This window comes from Ictalurus punctatus, chromosome 6, assembly GCF_001660625.3.
Source record: "Ictalurus punctatus breed USDA103 chromosome 6, Coco_2.0, whole genome shotgun sequence".
Taxonomy (NCBI): Eukaryota; Metazoa; Chordata; class Actinopteri; order Siluriformes; family Ictaluridae; genus Ictalurus; species Ictalurus punctatus.
Genome location: NC_030421.2, coordinates 10,158,606 through 10,180,300, shown reverse-complemented (window position 1 = coordinate 10,180,300; position 21,695 = coordinate 10,158,606). Strand labels below are relative to the sequence as shown.

General features: G+C 40.0%; 3 protein-coding genes across 6 annotated transcripts in view; 2 read left to right on the top strand and 1 right to left on the bottom strand.

Annotated features, from left to right (window-relative positions):
* lcp1 (lymphocyte cytosolic protein 1 (L-plastin)) overlaps positions 1-7,557 on the top strand; it is a 45,232-nt gene extending 37,675 nt beyond the window's left edge. For both annotated transcript variants that reach the window (XM_053680857.1, XM_017470297.3), the window contains exons 6-16: positions 259-340; positions 1,130-1,295; positions 1,596-1,738; positions 1,861-1,956; positions 2,637-2,832; positions 3,342-3,420; positions 3,509-3,623; positions 4,453-4,586; positions 5,279-5,399; positions 5,703-5,827; positions 7,127-7,557. In XM_053680857.1, the coding sequence (XP_053536832.1) occupies positions 259-340; positions 1,130-1,295; positions 1,596-1,738; positions 1,861-1,956; positions 2,637-2,832; positions 3,342-3,420; positions 3,509-3,623; positions 4,453-4,586; positions 5,279-5,399; positions 5,703-5,827; positions 7,127-7,259 (1,390 nt within the window). In that variant the 3' untranslated portion in view covers positions 7,260-7,557. The remainder of the gene's footprint in view (positions 1-258; positions 341-1,129; positions 1,296-1,595; positions 1,739-1,860; positions 1,957-2,636; positions 2,833-3,341; positions 3,421-3,508; positions 3,624-4,452; positions 4,587-5,278; positions 5,400-5,702; positions 5,828-7,126) is intronic.
* A 1,288-nt stretch (positions 7,558-8,845) lies between these two features.
* Positions 8,846-16,396, bottom strand: cnot11 (CCR4-NOT transcription complex, subunit 11). The gene is made up of 7 exons (XM_017469819.1): positions 16,075-16,396; positions 14,461-14,625; positions 14,090-14,242; positions 12,088-12,293; positions 11,659-11,861; positions 11,344-11,440; positions 8,846-10,071 (listed from the first exon to the last, which is right to left on the bottom strand). The coding sequence occupies exons 1-7, from the start codon at positions 16,394-16,396 to the stop codon at positions 9,874-9,876; spliced, it is 1,344 nt and encodes a 447-aa protein (XP_017325308.1). The 3' UTR covers positions 8,846-9,873.
* Positions 16,397-16,399: 3 nt separating this feature from the next.
* On the top strand, positions 16,400-21,281 carry rpl31 (ribosomal protein L31). Of its 3 annotated transcripts, none has more exons than XM_047155799.1 (5): positions 16,400-16,418; positions 17,273-17,379; positions 20,096-20,221; positions 20,351-20,463; positions 21,209-21,281. In XM_047155799.1, the coding sequence occupies exons 2-5, from the start codon at positions 17,273-17,275 to the stop codon at positions 21,238-21,240; spliced, it is 378 nt and encodes a 125-aa protein (XP_047011755.1). In that variant the 5' UTR covers positions 16,400-16,418; the 3' UTR covers positions 21,241-21,281. The 3 variants fall into 3 exon arrangements, with proteins under 3 accessions (XP_047011755.1, XP_017324509.1, NP_001187215.1); XM_017469020.3 differs by lacking the exon at positions 16,400-16,418 and adding an exon at positions 16,907-16,965; NM_001200286.1 differs by lacking the exon at positions 16,400-16,418 and having other exon boundaries at positions 21,209-21,279.
* Positions 21,282-21,695: the final 414 nt, after the last annotated feature.

Genomic DNA, 21,695 nt, shown 5'->3' with positions numbered 1-21,695 from the left:
AAAATACAACAAAAAAATGAAACAAAAGGTGGAGTTTTTACATGTTACCAGGAACAATATTATAATTATATAATATAAGTATAAAACAATATACTTTTAGCTGTTACACTGGGTTTAATTATTATTATTGTTGTTGTTGTTTGTAGTAGTAGTATTATTACCAGTAGCAACAGTATTAGTAATATTAGCAGTAGAAATAGTAGTAGTAAGAGTAAAGGTTTGTTTATTATTATATTAATATATTGCTTCTTTTTACAGTAAAATGATCAACTTGTCTGTCCCTGACACCATCGATGAGAGAACCATCAATAAAAAGAAGCTTACACCTTTCACCATCCAGGTAATGAAATCCAGAGAAAAACTTTCTTTGACCTTTAACACACAAAATGGACACGTATCCAAGTATGGGATTTCTTTATATTTTCCTTCCATTGTTGTGATGACATGTCCCTCCTTCACAGAAGTTAGTTTGCTATGACTAGGAGCACAAGCCAAAAGCTATGGATAACTAGAATTACCTTTAAACTGTCTAAAGCACAGGCCTGACAGTATTGTTCTGTAGATTCACTTTAAAATCTGTTTGAATTTGTTGCTGTAATTATCTCCCTAATACTCTCTAGTCACATAAAGATGGCTGTTAATTGAAAGACAGTAGTGTTTTTCAGGCATTTTGAGTGTTGGGTATTAGTTCATTTAAGAAACACATCTTTGAGTAGTGCACTTCTGCTCATTTTCCTCCAGGACGAATGCTTTGTCACTGCACTATGGTGTGTTTGTGTTAAAATTGTAGTCTTAATCCTAAAAAAATAGTCAAAGATTTAAAAAAAAAAAAAAAAAAAAACACTGTTGTTGGTGTTGAGGTCAGGTGGAGTGAATAATTTTACATGGATTCTGAAGAGTTTCACTACAAACAAACATGACGTCGTAGCAAGAGAAAAACATTACAATAAACCAAATTAAGTAAATACATTTGAATATATTCAAGATGTTTTTACTTGCTAAGATATCTTTTTTTTGCAGTGTGTACTTAAGAGCTGCTGCTTTAATAATAAATTCTGTCCTGTGCTCATCCTAGAACTCTTATTCACAACAATTTTCATACTGAACATGTATGTGTGTGTGTGTGTAGGAGAATCTAAACCTGGCCCTGAACTCATCCTCAGCTATTGGTTGCCATGTTGTGAATATCGGAGCAGAGGACCTGAAGGAAGGCAGGCAACATTTGGTTCTCGGTCTTCTGTGGCAGATCATCAAAATCGGCCTGTTAGCCGATATTGAGATAAGCAGGAACGAAGGTATACACACACACACACAGACACACACAAAAAAAACAACAAAACACTTATCTATGAGGACTACATAAATGCCTAATTCATTCATTCATTATTACAATAATTGCATAGTCTTTTTACAGTGTTAGTTCTGATAGCCGTGTGATAAATGGAGCAAACTATCTATCTAACTAACACTAGCTAGTTAGATAGATAATATTAGATAATATTATTCTTGTTCAATATAATAATAGACTGTATACACAGGTATGAGCTCATGCCTAGTATACATACTATGTTATGTGTGTGTGTGTGTGTGTCCAGCCTTGATTGCTTTGCTGAGGGACGGTGAGAGTCTAGAGGATCTGATGAAGCTTTCCCCTGAAGAACTGCTCCTGCGATGGGCAAACTATCATCTGGAGCAGGCTGGCTGCCAAAAAATTAACAATTTCAGCTCTGATATTAAGGCAAACACACACATACACATCTCCTGGGCTTAAATTTATTATTATTATTATTATTATTATTATTATTATTATTAACTTTATTTTATAGCTGAACTGAAAGTGTGTGTTACTCCTGTTCCCAGGATTCCAAAGCTTACTACAACATCCTGAACCAGGTGGCTCCCAAAGGAGATGAAGAAGGCATCCCTCCCATCCCTATCGACATGTCTGGACTGAGGGTAACGTAAAATCTGCTAAACAGCCACCAAACAGTTCATAATTACATTTAAACACGGTGAAGTTAAATTAATTCAAATTGAGAATGCCAAAACAAAACAAACATAACAGACATGAAACAAATGCATACAAACACATTAAACTTATGCAACTTATGAGCATCATGGAGCACTACGCAGCCTAGAATTCACACTCCTGAGTAAAGACTATTAGTGATGATAACATGTCCAGCTACTTCAAACAAATACCAGCAAAAATATATAAAAAGGACAGAAATAACTGAAAACTTTTACATATCCTAAAGCTGTGAAGATGTATTGGTATTATGGTATAGATAATCTGAAAGAAATCTCAAATAGATAACATCATTACCATCATGCTTTATCACAGTAGATGTAAAAAAAAATTTTTTTAAAAATCATTATTTCAATGTGATGCATTGCGTGTTTGCTTATAATGACACACAACACCGTGTTGTGCATTCAAGTAGCTTTAAGCCATATCAGTTACCCGAACCAAGTTTTGCATGTTCTCCCTGTGCTTTGGGGGCTTCCTCCTCTAGTCCAAAGATTCACCCATGACCCTGTGTAGGATAAGCAGTACAGAAAATGGATGGATGGATGGATGGATGGAGGTCCCGTGTCTGGTTTTGTTATCATAAGACATTACTGTTTCTCTACAGGAAAAGGATGACCTGAAAAGAGCAGAGTCCATGCTGGAGCAGGCCGATCGCCTTGGCTGCCGTCAGTTTGTCACAGCGAATGATGTTGTGCGAGGAAATCCTAAGCTTAACCTGGCCTATGTGGCCAACCTTTTTAACAAATATCCTGCTCTGAAGAAGCCCGAGAACCAGGACATTGACTGGAGCTCCATTGAGGGTAAGTTCCTGCCCAAAACTAGCAGTTACGCAAATGTGTTTGACTGTCAAAAATATGACTCTTTTGTAGTGTTGCTGCATCACAGCTTCAGGGTCTCTGGCTTACTTCCTATATGGATTTTAACATGATTTTAACCTGTGTATGTGTGGGTTTCCTCCCATCTCACCATCCATGGTAGTTCACAGTAAAATCCCTAGTGTTGAATTAACACCCAGAGTCTTCATTTGTGGCCAATAGACATATATAAACACTGTAGAGTGTAAATTCAACACTCTGGGTGTTAAATCTACACTGGGGATTTTGCTGTGATGGAGGTGAGTTAATGACTCCAAACTGCCTCTAGATGTGAATTGCCTTGTGCCCAGTGTTCCCAGGATTGGCTCTGGATCCACTGCGACCCTGATTACAATAAAAGGCTTACTGTATAGCATACGATGCTATGTGTGCATCAGTTATTGATAATTTTGCAATCTGGCTTTTTTTTCTCCCTTTTTTTATTTTGTCATCAGGCGAGACCAGGGAGGAACGCACTTTCCGTAACTGGATGAACTCCCTTGGAGTCAATCCTCGTATCAACCATCTCTACGCGTAAGAAAACAAAATTTTCCCACCAACATATCAGCTAAATGATATAAGGATGAAGGATAAATAGTGTGTGTGTGTGTATGTATTACAGGGACCTGGCTGATGCTCTGGTCATCTTCCAGCTCTATGAGAAGATCAAAGTGCCTGTAGATTGGGACAGAGTGAACAAGCCTCCGTATCCCAAACTCGGCAGCAACATGAAAAAGGTGAGCTCAGAGTCATCCACTTTTGAACAAAATGAAATTATAGCCAGAGTTTCGTTAGTATCACCCAGAAGAGGATGCGTTTACACATGTTTCAGTTCAATATTCCTCAAACACTTTATTCAAGCAGTTTCTAAATGCTAAAAGGAAAGAAAACCATTTTGTCCTAAAGGTGGTAGCAAGTCTTCTTGTGGCAATGCAACTGATGACCAGCTCTTGAAATATGTCTCCTTACAGAGAACATCATCATATCAACAATTTAAAGTTTCTTTGTTAATTAACTGCAAGTCCCTGTGAATGAGCCGTTTTTATAGATACAATAATAGGGGCAGTGGTGGCTCAATGGTTAAAGGCTCTGGGTTACTGATCAGAAGGCCAGGAGTTCAAGCTCCAGCCAAGCTACCACTGTTGGGCCCATGGGCAAAGCCCCAAACCCTCAATTGCCTAGTTATATAAAGGAGATAAGTGTAAGTCACTCTGGATAAGGGTGTCTGCCAAATGCCGTAAATGTAATAAAGTATCGGAACAAACACGTTAATGTAGAAACCCGTGATTTCCAGCTGCATTACTGTCAGAGCTTCTGACCAATACAGAATTCAATTGAGTTATTTTAGATTAGTATAAGGATTTCTTAAACAGGTAAAGATTATTTCTTTTTCTTATTATTTCTTGGTTTAAAAAATACATTTTGACTAATAAAAGAGAAGTAAACTGGTGTATTTGATAACTGATGGGTAACTGATGGAACAAAATCGACTTTTTTTAGTTAATTGATTTGAATTTGACTTTTAGTACAATGTTTACATACTCTTGCTATGGTGTTGATTGGCAGTTGGAGAACTGTAACTATGCAGTGGAACTGGGGAAGAAAGAGGCAAAGTTTTCTTTGGTGGGTATCGCCGGGCAGGACCTGAACGAAGGCAACCGCACACTCACGCTCGCTCTGCTCTGGCAACTCATGAGGAGGTGAGCCTTTTCACACTGAGGGAACACAAGTTTGTTTTCTGGTCAAAATGAGCCTTTCTAAAGGAACAATACTGCTAAAGATTTTTGAACATCAATTTTTGTTCTAGAAGTCTCCAGTGAATCATCATTATCAAAAGTGATATTTATATGGAGAGATGATGTTAGTGGTTAGCACGTTTGCCTTGATTTCTGGGGTCGGGGGTTTGAATACCACCTCCTGTGTGCAGAGTTTGCATGTTCTCCCTGTGCGTCGGGGGTTTCCTTCAGGTACACTGGTTTCCAGTGTCCAGTTCAAAAACATATGTTGTAGGCTTGTTGGCATTTCCAAAGCCCCTGTCCAGGGTGTCCCACGCCTCATGCCCCAAATTCCCTGGGATAGACTCCAGGCTCCTCGTGACCCTGTGTAGGATAAGTGGTACAGAAAATAGATGGACTTAACTAAATATTTTATATTCTTGGCTATCACATTCCCTTCATTCAATTCAGTTTTATTTTATTTTTCATCTCCTATGTCTATTTACATGCCAGGCATCAGAAGCATCCCTGAGCATTCAGTGGGCAGTTAAAAAATATTTTATAATGGCATTGTTAGAAAACAATGGAGTGACCCACTGAAATTTTCAGCTTATTCATTTCATGGCTCATTTGGCTGTTAAAAATGCAATATTTCTCACATTGGCTTGGTTCCTCAGGTATACCCTGAACATCCTGGAAGATCTTGGAGATGGGCAGAAGGTCACCGATGACACCATCGTCCAGTGGGTGAATGACATGCTCAGGCAAGCTGGAAAGAACACCATCTCAGGTTTCAAGGTAGCAAATCCAACCTACTTTGTTGAGAAAAGACAAGTTACCGTGAGGTTTTGTTGCTTTGAACCTAAAACGGTTCTTTGAAGCAAAGTTTTGCTAATAAACGAATCAACCTTAAGTATAGTTTTGTTGGTTAAAAGTAGACGCGATTTGAATCTTTACCTGCAAACATGAATAAACTGTTTGTCAATAAAGATTTTTAGTTTAATTTAAAGCTGAGGTGAGATGCACCTTTGAAATCATGTTATTAGCTAATGCTTATTAACGAACATCCCAAGTTTTAGCAAAGCTTTGTGGTTCCTGCAGGATGGATCCATAAGTAGTAGCTTGCCGGTGCTGGACCTCATCGATGCCATCCAGCCAGGATCGATTCGCTATGATTTGCTCAAGACTGAAGATCTTACTGATGAAGAGAAACTCAACAATGCAAAGTATGTTCTTATGGCCTTATCAGCTGCTGTTTTTTTATGCAAATCTTGAATTGGTGCTGTTCTGTGCCACTGTGATGAGGGAAGTCTGATCAGATCAGATCTGATGTGTTTTTAATATCATGGAAATGGAATAGGAATTCTGGATTTTTTCAGTGAGTCGTTCGATATAGCTCACCAGTCAGAGCCGACTCATTAACATTTACTTTTTGAAACTGGACAAATTTCGCAATAATTTGACCTGTGATTGTTCCTCTGTGCCTACCCTATCTATTCAAACAATTGTAATTTGAAACATAATTAATTGTAAATTGTAATCAGCAGAATACCTCAAATGTGCAATACAAAACCCTGAATTGATGTTATTGTACCATCATTAAGATTCAATTCCATTTCCCCTAACTGATCATTTCCCCTAATACACCGTCTTCAGACCGTTACAATGTACCAAATATAACATGATTGTTTATTATACGTTTAAAAGCCTGAATTAGATTAGACAATTTAAAAGGTCTTGCCATTCAATTCTTACACCTAGCATTAATCCGGATAAATCTGAAAACTGCATTTTCATTTTTTAAAACAAGCCTATCCAGTTTGAAAGCTTTGTTAAAGATTAACGTCACTTTGTACAACCTTCAGACTGCATTTTTAAATAAACGTCTGACGGAAATGACGCAGCCCAAAGCTTCACACTTTTTTACGCATGCGCAGTATAGGGATGTGAGCATTTTCAGACGTTTTTCAGTTGGACAAGCAATTTTTGGAAAATGTTTGAAAACACTTACATTCATATACTGCACATGTGAAAAAACGTAAGAAGCTTTGGCCTGCGTCATTTCTGCCAGACGTTTATTTAAAAATGCAATCTGAAGGTTGTACAAAGTGACGTTAATCTTAAACAAAGCTACTAAACTGGATAGCAGGCGCAACAACTGCAGTACAACATCGTCCACCATCTTGTTTGTTTTGAGTTGAGTTTAGTCACATGATTAAAAATACATCGTTTTTGAATACCTCCGTTTTCTCAGTCCATAGTACATCGCAAAAATGCTGTTTTCATAAAGCTCCATTTCAGCTGCACAAAAACACCGGCTCAGTGTGGACGAAAGGCCAAAAAGTACAGAAAAATATACGTTTTCAAATTGATCCGGATTGATGTGGACGTAGCCTGAGTTTTGAAGTGTTTCATTTGTTTTCCCACAGCTTGGGTTATAAAGGATGTAAATATTAAAGAACAATCAAATGAAAGCATTTATGGAGTTTGACATTTATCACATGTATGTGATTTTCTTGTTTTAGGTATGCCATCTCCATGGCCAGGAAGATCGGAGCTCGAGTTTATGCACTTCCTGAAGATTTAGTGGAAGTCAAGCCCAAGATGGTGATGACGGTTTTTGCCTGCCTCATGGCCCGAGGAATGAAGAGGGTTTAGCGCGAGGAACTAACCAAGGGAAAGAATGTTCTTTTCTTGTCTGCTTACTATTTTACAATTTTTTTTGTGTGGAGATTGCAGGACTGACTAGACCAACCAGTGTTCTTTTTCTCGCTAATATTACCTTTATCCAATGTCCAAAACATTCTTACCTAGCATAACAGAGATGTATTAGTGATCTAGAGAAGCATAAAACCGTTTCATGCACTCCCTGTACCAATCATGAGGTGATGTGTTTAATGCACAGGCTGATGTTTTGAAATCAGGAATAAATAAAGCTGATAGTTTTCTATTAAAATGTGTGTGGCTCTTAATGCTGCATCTCATGTATACTCAAGCACAAATACTGTAGCTACTGACCAAAAACTAACACAAAGATTAAACAGAGGTTTATACACACTTTGTTTTTCAGCAGCTGGTACCTAGGACTAGTGATGCACTATTAATTTTAAACAATTATGTAATAGCTTAGTTTAGGGGTTGCCCCAGACTAATTGCTAAACTTGGAGTTAGCTCTGTCATAGGCTAGTTTGAATGTAAATTGCCACTATGTTCATGTTTATAGACTAGTATTAATAACTTAATGCCCCTACAGTGAACCTCTAGATCACCAGGAGTGTAATTCTCCCAGTGGAGTAGTCAAACAAACAGCATTCCTAATGACCCCAATGAAAGGTACAAAAAAGATTAAGTGTACCCTAGGAGACTAGAGTTAAGTAGTGGCTGTTTACATCTGCCTTACATCCACACACAATAAGGGCTCCATTACCAAACTTCTTGATCAGGGCTGGTCTTTCTCCTATTCCAGAGGTCCAACAGGAGATAGGCCTCAGGTGGGTGTGGGCATACTCACTAGTCCCATTCTGAGGGCCTTAGACTTGGGGTTTTCTTAGTGAACAAGAGAGTTGCTTCCATGACATTTCAAGCCTCCAGAAGGAAAACTTGTGCATATGCAGTAAATAGCAGTTTGGAGAATTCTTGAAAAAGGTGGAGCAAGTGCCTGAGAGGGTACCTCCCACTGACTCCATAATGCTCCTAGGGGACTTCAATGCTCAAGTTGAGAACAATGGTAAGGCTTGGAGGGACATGATCAGGAGGAATGGCCTCCTGGATCTGAACCCTTTTGGTGAAATATTATTAAAACTTGGGTGCAAGCCAGAGATAGTCAATAACAAACACTTTGATCAATCACAAGGGTTCTCATACATGTCCTTGGTATCAGACCACCTTGGGCCAAAAGCCAATGATCGTTTTTGTGATTGTATCATCAGCCATGAAGTCATACATTATATTTCCAAAGGTCTGTGGACACCTGACCAATCATGCCCATATGTGCTTGTTGAACATCCCATTGATGAACTCCAAGATGCCAGAGAATTCTGCCACTGCCTCCACAGATGGAGGAATTCTCTGGCATCTTGGAGTTCATCAATGGAGCCAAGGTTTCTAATGCACTTAGAAACCTTCATAGAAGCAAGGCTGATTGGGTGGATGAGATTCAGCTAGAGGCAATACACATGTTCTGGAAATAAAACTACTCAGTGATTCTGTTTAAATGTCACCTTGCAGAAAGTAAAAAGTGCATGTTCACAATCTGATGCATTTTATTTTTGTAAGGAATATAACAATTTCTTATTGTGGGAAGTATTTTATGGTGTATGATCCCCAGACATGACAACCTTGCTGAAATACACTGTAATGGTACATATACCGTACGTAAATGTAACTGTTAGGAAAATTCACAAAATTTCAAGCGGAAGAGTGTAGCCTATCCATTACAAAATGCACATGATTTAGGGTTTTCATTTCACCATTATTTTGCACACAATATGATACAGTAAAATATACACATTAAATTTATGAGTTAGCAGAAAATAACGTTTGTGAGGGCATTCATTAGTCAGTCTACAGAGTGACGATTTTGCTTTTTTTTATTATTTTCTCCCTTTTTTCTTATACATTAGAGATAAAACAAGATATTTCGTTGCTGTAGCAGTTTGTACAAGGGCCATGAATTGTGTAATATCCCCTTCAAAGAAAGGGCTATCAACTTCCTTCTGATTACACAGAGGGACTCTCCGATATCAAAAAAGCCGCTCAGGACGACAAAAAAAAAAAAAATAAATAAAAATATCTGGCAGAGAAAAAGCAAAACAGTACACAAGTGCTGGGTTAGTTTGTTCATCTTCCATCTCTCCAGAACAAAAATAAGGCTTGATGAGTTTTCTAGTGAGGGACCAAGATTAACTAGCTCCCTTCGCCCCCCGCCTCCTGTAACAGTTATCTAAAGACGAAGCTCAAATCCAGGTCCAGGTTTAGCTGAGAATAAGATCTTGTTTGCTTTCAAAGGGATTAAAATGTAGGGAGCTAAGCTATACACTTCACAAGCAGCACTGAGGCTAATGAGTACCCTTGTTAACAGCTTTAGCTTCCTGTTTTTTCAGATCTTACGTTCTGGACATATAAATGAGCTTTGGGCTTTTTGAAAAATAAAAATGTTTCAGCCTCATCAGGCCTCAATGATGAAGGTCCAGGATTAACTGAGGCGGAGACGAGGCTCGGTTCACCTGCCGTGAGGGCTACATTGGTCCACATCCGTATTTTCAGAACGGGATTATTTGGCCGCTTTGCCCTCCGCCGGCGTCTCTCCGTTATCCAGTGTCTTGAGGAGGCGGAAGAGACCAGCAGCCTCGCGTATTCGGCTAAACTCGATGCAGAACGCCTGCACCTCGATGAACAGGTCCTGCACATTGATGATCTTGTTGCGGATCAGAGACTGAAGAAAAACGCACACCAGACGCACTAACCGATTCTGAAGCAGAGAACAAGAGAGAACAAGAGAGAGAGAGGAGTCATTCTGTGCCAGATTTTATGTTTCTCCATCTCAGTGTAAATACATGTCTGACATTTACATGTATAAAGAAGCAAATAAATAAAGTCAAGCAATAAAAGCCTCTCACCAGACAGGACACTGGGTGTAAATGCTAACATTAATATCACTTACCATAAAAACAAAAGCAAGCTGTAATGTCATGTCATCTCTGCTGACAAGACCGAACTACACTCTCTTATTGCCTCATCTATTTATTTAAGACAGAGACAAGTCTAGTTCTTACTGTTACTGATGTGTATATTGGGTGTGGTAGGGGTTAACTATTTCAGACATTTGACCTTGCTGTGACCTTTGTCCTGAAGGTCTGAAAACATAGTATCTCCACCGATCACCTACACGTTCATGGGGGAAACAAAGCACACCCTACTTCAATTCTATGTTTTTATTTATCAGGGCCTAAAAAACAATTGTGTGGTCCTCACCAACTTCTAGAAACAAACCTCAGGTAACAAATGAAAAAATGTCAATGTGTAGTCACTCCCTACAACATTAAACCAACATTCACACCTGGTGGAGAAAAAAATAAGTACACCCATAATAAATGGTAAATGGCGCACTTATATAGCGCTTTTATCCAAAGTGCTTTACACTGGTTCTCATTTCACCCATTCACCTATTCACCCACACACACACACTCACACACACCAATGGTAGCAGAGCTGCCGTGCAAGGCACTAACTTGCCATCAGGAGCAACTTGGGGTTCAGTGTCTTGCCCAAGGACACTTCGGCATGTGGAGTCATGTGGGCCAGGAATCGAACCACCAACCCTACGAATAGTGGACAACCCGCTCTACCACCTGAGCCACAGCCGCCCCATAATAATAATAATAATAATAATATTTTATATATATATATATATATATAAAATTCAGTGAGTCTCTTTTAGCAACAATAACTTGAGGTAAACATTTTCTAAAGGAGTTTATCAGACTCTCAGATCATTTTGGAGAAAATTTTACAACATTGCTTCAAGTTCATTAAGGTTTGAGGGCCTTCATTTATATACACAGCTCTCAGAGCAACTCAATGGGGTTGAGGTTGGAATTTGCTGGTGTGCCTGGGATCACTGTCCTTGTTGTCCTGTGGTTTCTGAATATTGGTTTACTTTTTTGGAAAAAAAAAACACTACATATTCAAATCTGTTATGTTTTTGTCATTACCTGAGGTACAAAAATAAAGAGTTCCTGACCTGCATGTACTTGTCCTTGATCTGCTCACAGGTTGAGATGCAGTTGGAGATGTACAGGTGGATGAACTCGGGCGGAAGATCCACCGCCGTAGTCAACCTGAAGCACAGACACCACATGACGTTCTGGTTAGACTCGAATGACAAAAACAACATACTGAGAAACCAAGACAAGTAACTGTAACACAAGACAGTACACAAAATAACAGTCCTCTATTAAAACAGACACAAAAAAAAAATTCACAAAGATATATTTTATAATTAAATATGGGCACATGCCTCTGCTGCACGAGTGCAACCTATTAGGAAGTCGATTACCTGTTGACCACCTCCATGGAGTGTAAGGACATGTCCATGTTGACTAGGACGGAGAAGTATTCTGTAATCTGGCTGGAGGACATGAGCTTCAGCAGCATCTCGATGGCCACCAGCGGGTTGTTTTCCACCAGATCAGGCAGTTTAGCAGGAGTGAGGCCAGTGTGGTACACCAGCTTCGGGTCTTTCTCCAACTCAGCTACCAGCTAAGAAAAGGAGAACGACACGGTGAATCTAATCAGCAAGCAAAAAGACACACTAAAATCTAGTGCTTTCAGTCTATTAATGGTCATTATACAGTAGTAAAAAAAATTATTAGTATTAGTTTCAGATTAATAATGAAATATGTTCGGTTCTTAACCCTGTCTCTGTGTTCACGTTTAAAACCGAAAATACTGATTTCACATCTCAGAGCCTAGATAAGCATGCTACCTGACTCTGTTGAGGTGCTGAAAGTGGGCTCTTGAAGGCTTTAGCCATGATGCGTTTGGTCTCGAGGCCGGTGGCAGCACGAACGCACATGGAGCGATCCCACTGCACGCGGTGCTCCGGTTCAGCTGGACTCAGCCACGCCAGCTCAGCCTCGCTCGCCTGGAATAACGGTGGAGCCGGCCGGATCAGCTCAGGACGGAAATGACCTGGATGTGGAACAAACAATAAATACATACAGACACTCACGGGAGTCTGAGAACTACTTTACATGCATAAAGAACCAATTACATGTATAAAGAAGCAAATAAATAAAGGCAGGTTATAAAAGCCTCCCAGACAGGACACTGGGTGTAAATGCTAACATTAATATCACTTACCATAAAAACAGAAGCAAGCTGTAATGTCATGCCATCTCTACATACAGACACTCACGGGAGTCTGAGAACTACTGACAAATGGATGCCAACCTGTGATTAGTGTCATGGTTTTTTTTTTCCTCTACATTTTAGAATAATAATAAAGTCACCAAAAGTCTGGAATAACACAAATGAAACTATAGAGATTATGTTGTGATAAAAAATCCAAAATAAATCAAAATAATTTAATATTTGAACATGTTCAAAGTAGACCCCCTTTTTGCCTAGAATTTCCAGAAATGTATTCTTGGCATTTTCTCAACCGATTTCTTGAGGAATCTCCCTGAGATGCTTTTTAAAGAGTATTAAAGGAGTACCGACCTATGCTGGACAATTAGTGGCTGATTTTCGGAATATTTTGCTCCAAGTCACGCATTTAAAAAAAAATACATTTGTAAAAAAAACATTAGTTTTCTAATGAAAGAAATTATTATGTTGGCACAGATATATTTTTGTCTACAACACTGATTTCAAACATTTAATTAGACACCTTCAGATCAAAGAGTTTTTAAGATCATGGGAAACATTTCAATCAACTATCTCCAAACTTTTGTCGGTAGTATGTACACGTATATAAAAACCCGCCATGCTTTATATAAAGTAACTAACATTATTTACTTTTTATTTACTAACATTATTTAATTCAGACCATGAACTTCAGCATTAATAAACCATATGTAATGTTTATGTAACCAACAGATGTTTTAATTGATGTGTTTAAATGTGAACTAAATACACCTGCATTAATTATTTATTCAATTCCAAAATAAATCTAAATAGAAGTTGGTTCAGAAGACCTAAACAGAAATGCAAAGTTCAAATTTGGGCTGTTGGTGGAACTGGAGGGATTAATCAGCAGACATGTAGGTGAGAAATTAGAAAACTCTACCAGTTTATTTTGGCTGATTTGGGAATTATAAATCTGGCGAATACCTCCAGAATTTTTATTAAATTATAAACAAAGTGAACCAAAGTGGACCAGTCGAACTTTTTTTTTTGGCAATCACAAGAAACACAACATGTTTGTGATGGTCTAAAATGTATTTAGTATGTAATAGACACATTATTTGATGCTACTCACCAATTTTTTTTTCTAGATTTAACATGTAAAATACACGAACCAGACAGAAAAGCAGTAAAATATGAAAACTGAGGCCACAGTGATGCAGTTTATGGATTTGGACATTTACATTCTTTCATCTCCAAGTTTTCCAATCACTAATCTCTGCATTCACTAAAAATTTAACTACAGAATATGACCACAATAGCAACATAGCAATTATTTATGACAAAGTCTGTAAGCACTCTGTGCTTTTATTAAGCTTTACTTGATTACTGTGACTATTAGGTCTGGCAGGGACTCCTCTGTCTAACATTTCTCATCATCGTTTTAAAAAGACAACTTTTAGACTCTGTCTAACATTTCTCATCATCGTTTTAAAAAGACAACTTTTAGAAAAGAGATTCCGGTGTAAACACACAGAATCTTAAAGAACTAAAGAATGGAGAATCGGAAAGGTTACACTGCTTTGAGATGACTGTTTACTGTAATGATCCTGAGCTATAATAAATAGAAGTGCACTTACTCTCCAGAGGTGGGCGTGGCCCTGTGACCAGTGACTCTGTGATCTGATTGGCTAAGGAGCTGTCAAAGCCTGAGTGGGAGGAGTCAGGGTCCGGGTCACTCAGGAGGCTGGGAAAACTGGCTTTGCTCTGGGTTGGAAGCTCTGACTGACGCTCTGGATCATGATCACACACACACACACACACACACACACACACACACACACACAGAAAGCGATTAAGTGCTAACGTGATGCTTACTTTTGATTAGTGCTTTCCGCAACAGTGGAAAAAAAAGCATTAAATCATGACTAAAATCAAGCATTTAATGAAGTCATGACTCCGCTTCACTCTGTCAGTTCTGACATCCAGTTCAGAGAAGCATGCTGATTACCGGCGAGAGCGAGCTGTAGTCCGCTGATGTCGACTGTCTGTGGTGCCGAGCTCACATCCATGCAGGAGATCTGCCGTGGCGTTTTCTTAAAGAGCTCCCGAGGAGGAGCAAGCATCAGCTGAGAGAGGAAAAACTTCTCAGGCAGCGTGACCGGGGGAAGGAAACCTGGACAAACGGTACAAACAAACCTGTGTCTTTTTTGCTACATACAGCTGTGTGATTTGATGCAGGATAACGTCAACACAAATGTCAATCCTACCAGGGAAAAATAAAAGGGTGAGACACGAAAAAAAAACAGGATTTATATCTCTGAGTTAGTCTCTGTTTTATCTGATCTGAAGTTTTAACGCAAGGGAGCTCAGACTTTTTATTCTGTGTGTGTGTGTTATGTCAAGTCCACAATCCCAATAAGCTCCTATACAATCTATAATACGGACTTACACACCTGAGCCAAAACATTACAACCACCTGCCTATTATACTGTTGGTCCAGAGCGTGCCGTCAAGGCATTGACTCCACAAGACCTCGGACTTGTTTGTCCATCACGTCCCTCAGATGCTCGGTCGGATTGAGATCTGGGGAATTTGGAGGCTGAGTCAACACCTGGAACTCTGTCATTTTCCTCAAACCATTCCTAAACAATTTTTGCAGAATCCACTGCTATGAGGGAATACCACTGCCATGAAATTGGTCTGTTTGATAGGTGGTATGTGTCAAAGTAACATCCACATTAATGCCAAGACCCAAGGTTTCCCAGCAGAACATTTCCCAGAGCGTCACACTTGCCTTCTTCCCATAATACCTCCTGGTGCCATCTCTTCCCCAGGTAAGCGACGCACATGACGTAAACGAAAACACGATTCATCATACCAGGCCACCGTCTTTCATTGCTCCATGGTCCAGTTCTGATGTTCATGTGCCCATTGTAGGTTCTTTTGGCAGTGAACATGGGTCAGATTAGGCACTCTGACCGCTCTGCAGCTACGCAGCTCCAGACACAGCAAACTGTGATGCACTGTGTGTTCTGACACACAGCCAGTATTAATTTCTTAAGCAATTTGTGCTACAGTAGCTCTTCTGTGGGATCAGATCAGATGGGGTAGCCTTCAGTGAGTCTTGGGCACCCATGACCCTGTCCCTGGTTCACAGGTTGTCCTTCCTTGGAACACTTTTGGTAAGTACTAACCACTGTATACCAGGAACACCCCACAAGACCTGCCATTTTAGAGATGCTCTGACCCCGTCATCTAGCCATCACAATTTGGCACTTGTCAAAGTCTCTCAGATCCTTACTCTTGCCTATTTTTCCTGCTTCCAACACATCAACTTTGTGAAGTGAACAGTGAACAGTCAGTTCAGTCAGTTCTCGAAGTGCAAGTGACTGTTCTCTTGCTGTCTAATATATCCCACCCCATGACAGGTGCCACTGTAAGGAAATAATCCATGTTATTCACTTCACCCGTCAGTGGTTTTAATGTTATATGGCGGATGTGTGTGTAATATTGATTGAAGATAATGATGGAACATGGCCATGATGATGATAATAATGACAGTGAGACCTGAGGGATGCCCGTTAATAGATAACCAACAACAGTAGTAGCAGTAGTGTTAAACCTGAAAGGTGCCTCTCGTGCTCGTGCTCGTCCTTGCCGGGGTTGAGCAGGTGCGCGAACACGGCGCAGAACGGGTTGGAGGCGAGCGGCTCGGTGCGGTACATCTCCCACAGCAGGTAGAGCGCAGCAAGGCGCTGAGCGGAACCCGGAAGCAGGTCGGCGTGCTGTAACAGCAGCACGAGCACGGAGCCCACACGGAAGTGCTCGGCTTTACTGAAGCAGTGGTGGAAGGCGCTCGCGAGGCTCTCGAACGAGCTGCCGGCGCACGCCTCCTCCGACAGCAGGCCCAGCAGTGTGGTCAGCTCCTTCGGCGCCAGAGTCATCCCTCTCTCTCCTCAATAAACAGTACAGTTAAAAAATAAAATAAATAAACGAACTTCGGACTCTAGTTTGTTGGCTCGCGCGAAACCAAAACAATCAGGCTAACGCTAGCTGTTTCTTTTAATTAGAGCCGATTCAGCAAACGTCATTATCCCTAAATACTTTACTGCGATTTTAATAATGTCTTAATAACAAAGCAAATATTCCACAAAATACTAAAACAAAGCTTTAACATCCACTGTAGCTGGTCGACTCGAACGCAAACAACAAACGATTCACTATCGCCCACAATCCCTTGCGGTGGCAATGAAGCGAATTGTCTCACGGGAACTGTCGTTCATTAAAATAATTTTTTTACGTTCTTTTTTTTCAAACAAACATAAATATATACATTATTCTATTTATTAAATAGAATCACACGTTTTTGTTGCAATGTTATTCATTTGTAAATATATATGTATATATTTTTTTTTTTAAATTAAAAATTCAACCCGGAAGTAAACCGCTCCTAACCCCTTTTTGTGTTACCCACAATCCTTTCCTTCTTCCTTTTCGAAGTTCGTCGGATAGAGTGAGTAGCTAGTAACTGACGCTGGTTCACAAATCCACATTCATCTGTTATGTTTTAATTAATAAAACCCCACATCTTTGTTGCATACGTGTTTATTAGATTTTTTAACTGGCGCTGCTTTAGAAATTAGTGCTCTGTGATGACCGACTTGTATTAAAAACCCGAACATATTTAATGCTAGTCAGGTTGCTAGCTAACCATAAAGGCGGTAGTTGAGTTAAGCGCTGAAGCACTGTGTGTGTTAACTTTTTTTATGTGTATATATTAAATAACAATGATGTTTTTTTTTTTTTTTTGATTAACTCAGATGGCGCCGCTTAAGAAAGGAGGCGAGAAGAAGAAGGGGCGCTCGGCCATTAACGAGGTGGTAACCCGGGAGTATACCATCAACGTCCACAAGCGCATCCATGGCATGTGAGTGTGGACTGGACACAGTAGTCAGCACGTATACATGGGCAACAGTAATCTGATATTAACCTGATTAAGAAACTACCATATAAACAGTGATTATTGATTACCTTAACCCGACTAAAGTCCTACTTGCAGTAAACAGAAATCGAATTAATACCTGTGGAGTATTCCTGTTTTAGCTGCATCACCGACATGCATTACAGACATGTACACACCTTAATCACACTATTAACGTTGTGGAGCAAAGTTTTCTGAGGACACATGGCAGTGGTCATCCGTTTGACAGCAAATAAGAGAGCACGGCTGCGTCCCAAACGGCATCCTTACCTACTATGTAGTAGGCGAAATACATGTGTGTGTATATAGGCAAGTACACGGTTTCAGACACAGTCTGTTGCTTCAAGTAGTCATCTTTTTGCAAGTATAGCATGGCAAATAATTAACTGCTCTTGAAGCTTTTGTGATATTAAAAATGAAACACCCAAAACTGTATACGGTACCATAGTGCGGATGAACTGTATGTTGTTACGTGAATCAAGCTCTGTTCTGTAACGTGTAAAACAGGAACATGAATAGTCTAAAAGCGACTTATGTAAACACTAATCAGAATAAGGTCAATAATGAGATTACTGCTGTCCATGTAAACGTAGTCAGTGTGTGTATGGGGCACTAACTTTAGGCCATTCTCCATCTTACCTGCTGTAAATTATAGCTGAATTACTGCAGGTTCATGCCCTGAGACTGTGACGGACTTCTCCAGGAAGTGTGTTGATTGTGATTACACTGATGTGGGTGTGTGATGGAGACAGTGACTGTGATACTGATGTGTAGCTTGTAGCTGCATTTCGATTAATCATGTGACGAATTGTAGGTTGTGAAGCTCTGACATCACACTGTTATACTCGTAAAGGCGTTTAACAGGATTTTATTAAGCATCTAAAAACAAAACATCGAGACCTCTGTGATCATCTTCAGATTCAGGAGTTTTGTGCTTGGACTACCGTGTGAATGAAGAGCGAGTCAAAGTCCAGATCTAAAGTGTTTCAGGGCTTCGTCTTTGAAAAACATTCTCGTCCAGAGCGAGTCCTGAATTTGATAAACATATAAATGAGAGTTTTTTTGTGCACTATTTTTTTCCGGAACCTACTTGAATTGGTGAAATCGCAATTGGCACATAGTTGTTTTGCACGCTCTTTTGCAGGGATGTTTATCGGTAAATGAGACTTAGCTGTACTCATTTTGAAAAATTGCAGGCTCCTCCGAATATTGCCAAGTTTCCTTGTTCTTGCGTTCACTTCTGAGATCGTTAAATCCCAGAGGGACCTAAGGTAGACATTTCCTCAAGTTCCCAACTTGGAATTTCAAGCTGAAGGACTGCTCCATATCGGAGATCAGATAGTTCTGATTACAGTAGTTTTCAGCAGTGGATCATTTATCTAGCTGGCCTGTTCCGCATGTTTCCAAAACCAGATTCTATCCAGACAGGAAATGATTCTAGCTTTGATTGTCCTTGGGCAAAGATTGAAGAAAATGTGCGTCTTTGCTAGGTTTTGTGTCAGTGCTCATCAGAGTTGAGCCGGAGGGAACTTTTGTACAGTGCTAAGGCAGTGATTCCTGCATATCTGTCTTACTCTGACCGGCACAGAGAAATTAAGCTAGGGCTCGTGTGTTCAATTCACCTCAGAAGCGCGACAGGCAAATGTTTGTGTCTCGAGTGACATAAAGCTACAACTAGTTTATAAGGTAAGTCGTTGAGGAGAGATTCCTGAGTAGGAATTATCTGTTTAGCAGGTGTTTTCTTTCGTTTTTCCTGTTCAGAAATTAATAGTTTATTGGAATCCCACTGACACTGCTATCAGGAGGTAGTCGAATGGCATTGTGGGTAATGTAGGAAATAGTGAAAATAGACTGACGTGTCCAAGAAAGGCACATGAGGAGGGAAATGGTGTTTAATAGTAACGTTCTTGTATTTTTAAACAAAAAAAATATTGGTGGGTGTTTGTGACATAGTGCACGTTTTATTGTTTTACCATCTTGATCACAGTAGAGTCCTGACTCTCAGTGCTGGTGTGTATGTGGTGTTGTGTGGAGATCTGGAGATCACATGGAGATCTAGTACATTAATACTGTGATGTATACCCACCAAATAATGATGTGTGTAATGGAAACATGGGGTTTTTTTTTTTTTTTTTTGGGTTTTTTTGCTCTCGGAAGATGCAGATTGCTTTATGTAGCGGAAGGGGCGGAGCTAACAGAGCCTCAGCAGGTTAGGAGCACAGCTCAGAGGGAAATGTATTTTGGTTTTAAACAGGGTATTACAGAGGAAGCATGAGGTGCCACACAATGATTGATCAGCTCTATTTAGTGTAAAACAGTGTTTTGATTTCAAATCTTGCTGAATTATAAATGTAGAGGTGTGAGATACTCGAGTTATACGGTGCACAGGTTCCCCAACCTTGTCCTGAACATGTGTTTTCGTTGATCCGAACACACACTCACTCACTCTAACTCAGGAATAAGTTAATTAGTTGAATCTGGTGTGTTGGAGCAGGGCCGTGGTGAATAGCGTAGAGGAATTTCACTACGTGAATGAAATTGTAGTGTGAAAACTTGAAACTGTTTTTGTTAATCAGATTTTGAAAGCACACCTCTAGGATCTGTGGGACATCATCTTTTGTGAGATGATAGGTTTTAGAAAAACTCATCGTCTGTCCTGCAGCTCCTTCAAGAAGCGAGCCCCTCGTGCCATTAAGGAAATCCGGAAGTTCGCCATGAAGGAGATGGGCACGCCTGATGTTCGCATCGACACCCGTCTGAACAAGGCCGTGTGGGCTAAGGGAGTCAGGTAACGCGCCACATCCACAACAACCTGATTTCAACATAAAGTTTTAACATGCTCAGTGTTGCTCCTGAGTCCCATCAGATATAATAGTGACTGATTATTTGCCGCCCGCCCCTGTGTGTGTGTCATCAGGAACGTCCCGTACCGCATGCGTGTGCGTTTGTCCAGGAAGCGCAACGAAGATGAAGATTCTCCGAACAAGCTGTACACACTCGTCACGTATGTCCCCGTCACCACATACAAAGGTGAGCGAGCGAGTTGAGCACACGCTGCTGATTGTAAGCTTTTAACTGACTTGGACGGAGTCAGGTATGAGATTGCGATCTCTGATTAGTCACATACATAAATGACCCAGAAGGTTAACAGAGTTGAGTGTCTCATTGTGATCGTCTCTAACAGCTCGTGAGGTATGATTTCTGTTCTGTAACCATGTTAAAACCGCTCTACTAATAACGTCTTGTTGAATTCTGACCTGAGGTGTCGTTACGCTTCGTACTTTGGCGTGTGAGATTCACTTAGAAAAGAAGATGGGATGACCGTTTGTTCATTTGTCATGTTTATATTTGTGGGGATTGTGTGCTGCAGTTAGTTTGTGTCCATCAAATTACAGTGGTGGCTTGGCAGTTAAGGCTTTGGGTTACTGATCAGAAGGTTGGGGTTTCAAGCCCCAGCACTGCCAAGCTGCCACTGTTGGGCCCTTGGGCATGGCCCTTAACCCTCTCTTCTTCAGGGGCGCCGTATCATCTGACCCCAGCTTCCTAACATGCTGGGGTGTGCAAAAAAAGAATTGTCACTGTGCTGTTATATATATGTAACAATAAAGACTCATTTATTATTATTATTATTGTCATCATCATAACTCCCATAATGAGAAATTAGCGTTGTAACAGCGGCAGGCAGATTGAAGGCATCTTGTACTTTACTGGCTTATAGATTGAAAATAATTTGTCTACAGTTCTCTAATTTGGCCTTTTCTTTTTCTTTTTTTAGGTCTCCAGACTGTCAATGTGGATGAAAACTAATTTACATATCGTGACCAATTGTAATAAAATTCTAAAAAGAATTTGGGTCTGCGTTGATTTGATGATTTTTTTTTTTTTTAACCCCTTTCGCCCCGACACTAGCGTTCATTGCGATTTAGCGGCATCTTATAGCATGTGGCGTGCTCCCGAAAAAGCCTGAATGCGTCACAGCTTCTATAGCAGTTATTTCTGAGTAGCTCTTTTTTTTTTCTTTTTCTTTTTTTCTTTGGAGGAAGACTGTGGATTGAGTTGAGGGGTTCTATCTACCCCCCAAAGAAGTCAGGCGTGGAGTCACTCGTGTGTCTTATCATTTGAGCCATTTGGAGAGCAAGTGCTCATTCACCTGGGGCTTATTTTTAATAAACGTTATATTTTATAAGTATGTTTCAGACTATTGTGTGTGTGTGAAATTACACATTGTGTAACAGAGTTCATGCTACTGCCATTTGTTTTTA

Coding starts and splice junctions, on each gene's coding strand:
- cnot11 (XM_017469819.1), bottom strand. CDS start 16,396: ATGACTCTGGCGCCGAAGGAGCTGACCACACTGCTGGGCCTGCTGTCG. Junction 11,441..11,658: donor TCCATGGAGGTGGTCAACAG/GTAATCGACTTC, acceptor TCTGTGCTTCAG/GTTGACTACGGCGGTGGATC. Junction 10,072..11,343: donor TCAAGGACAAGTACATGCAG/GTCAGGAACTCT, acceptor TCTCTGCTTCAG/AATCGGTTAGTGCGTCTGGT.
- rpl31 (XM_047155799.1), top strand. CDS start 17,273: ATGGCGCCGCTTAAGAAAGGAGGCGAGAAGAAGAAGGGGCGCTCGGCC. Junction 17,380..20,095: donor CACAAGCGCATCCATGGCAT/GTGAGTGTGGAC, acceptor TCTGTCCTGCAG/CTCCTTCAAGAAGCGAGCCC. Junction 20,222..20,350: donor GTGTGGGCTAAGGGAGTCAG/GTAACGCGCCAC, acceptor GTGTGTCATCAG/GAACGTCCCGTACCGCATGC.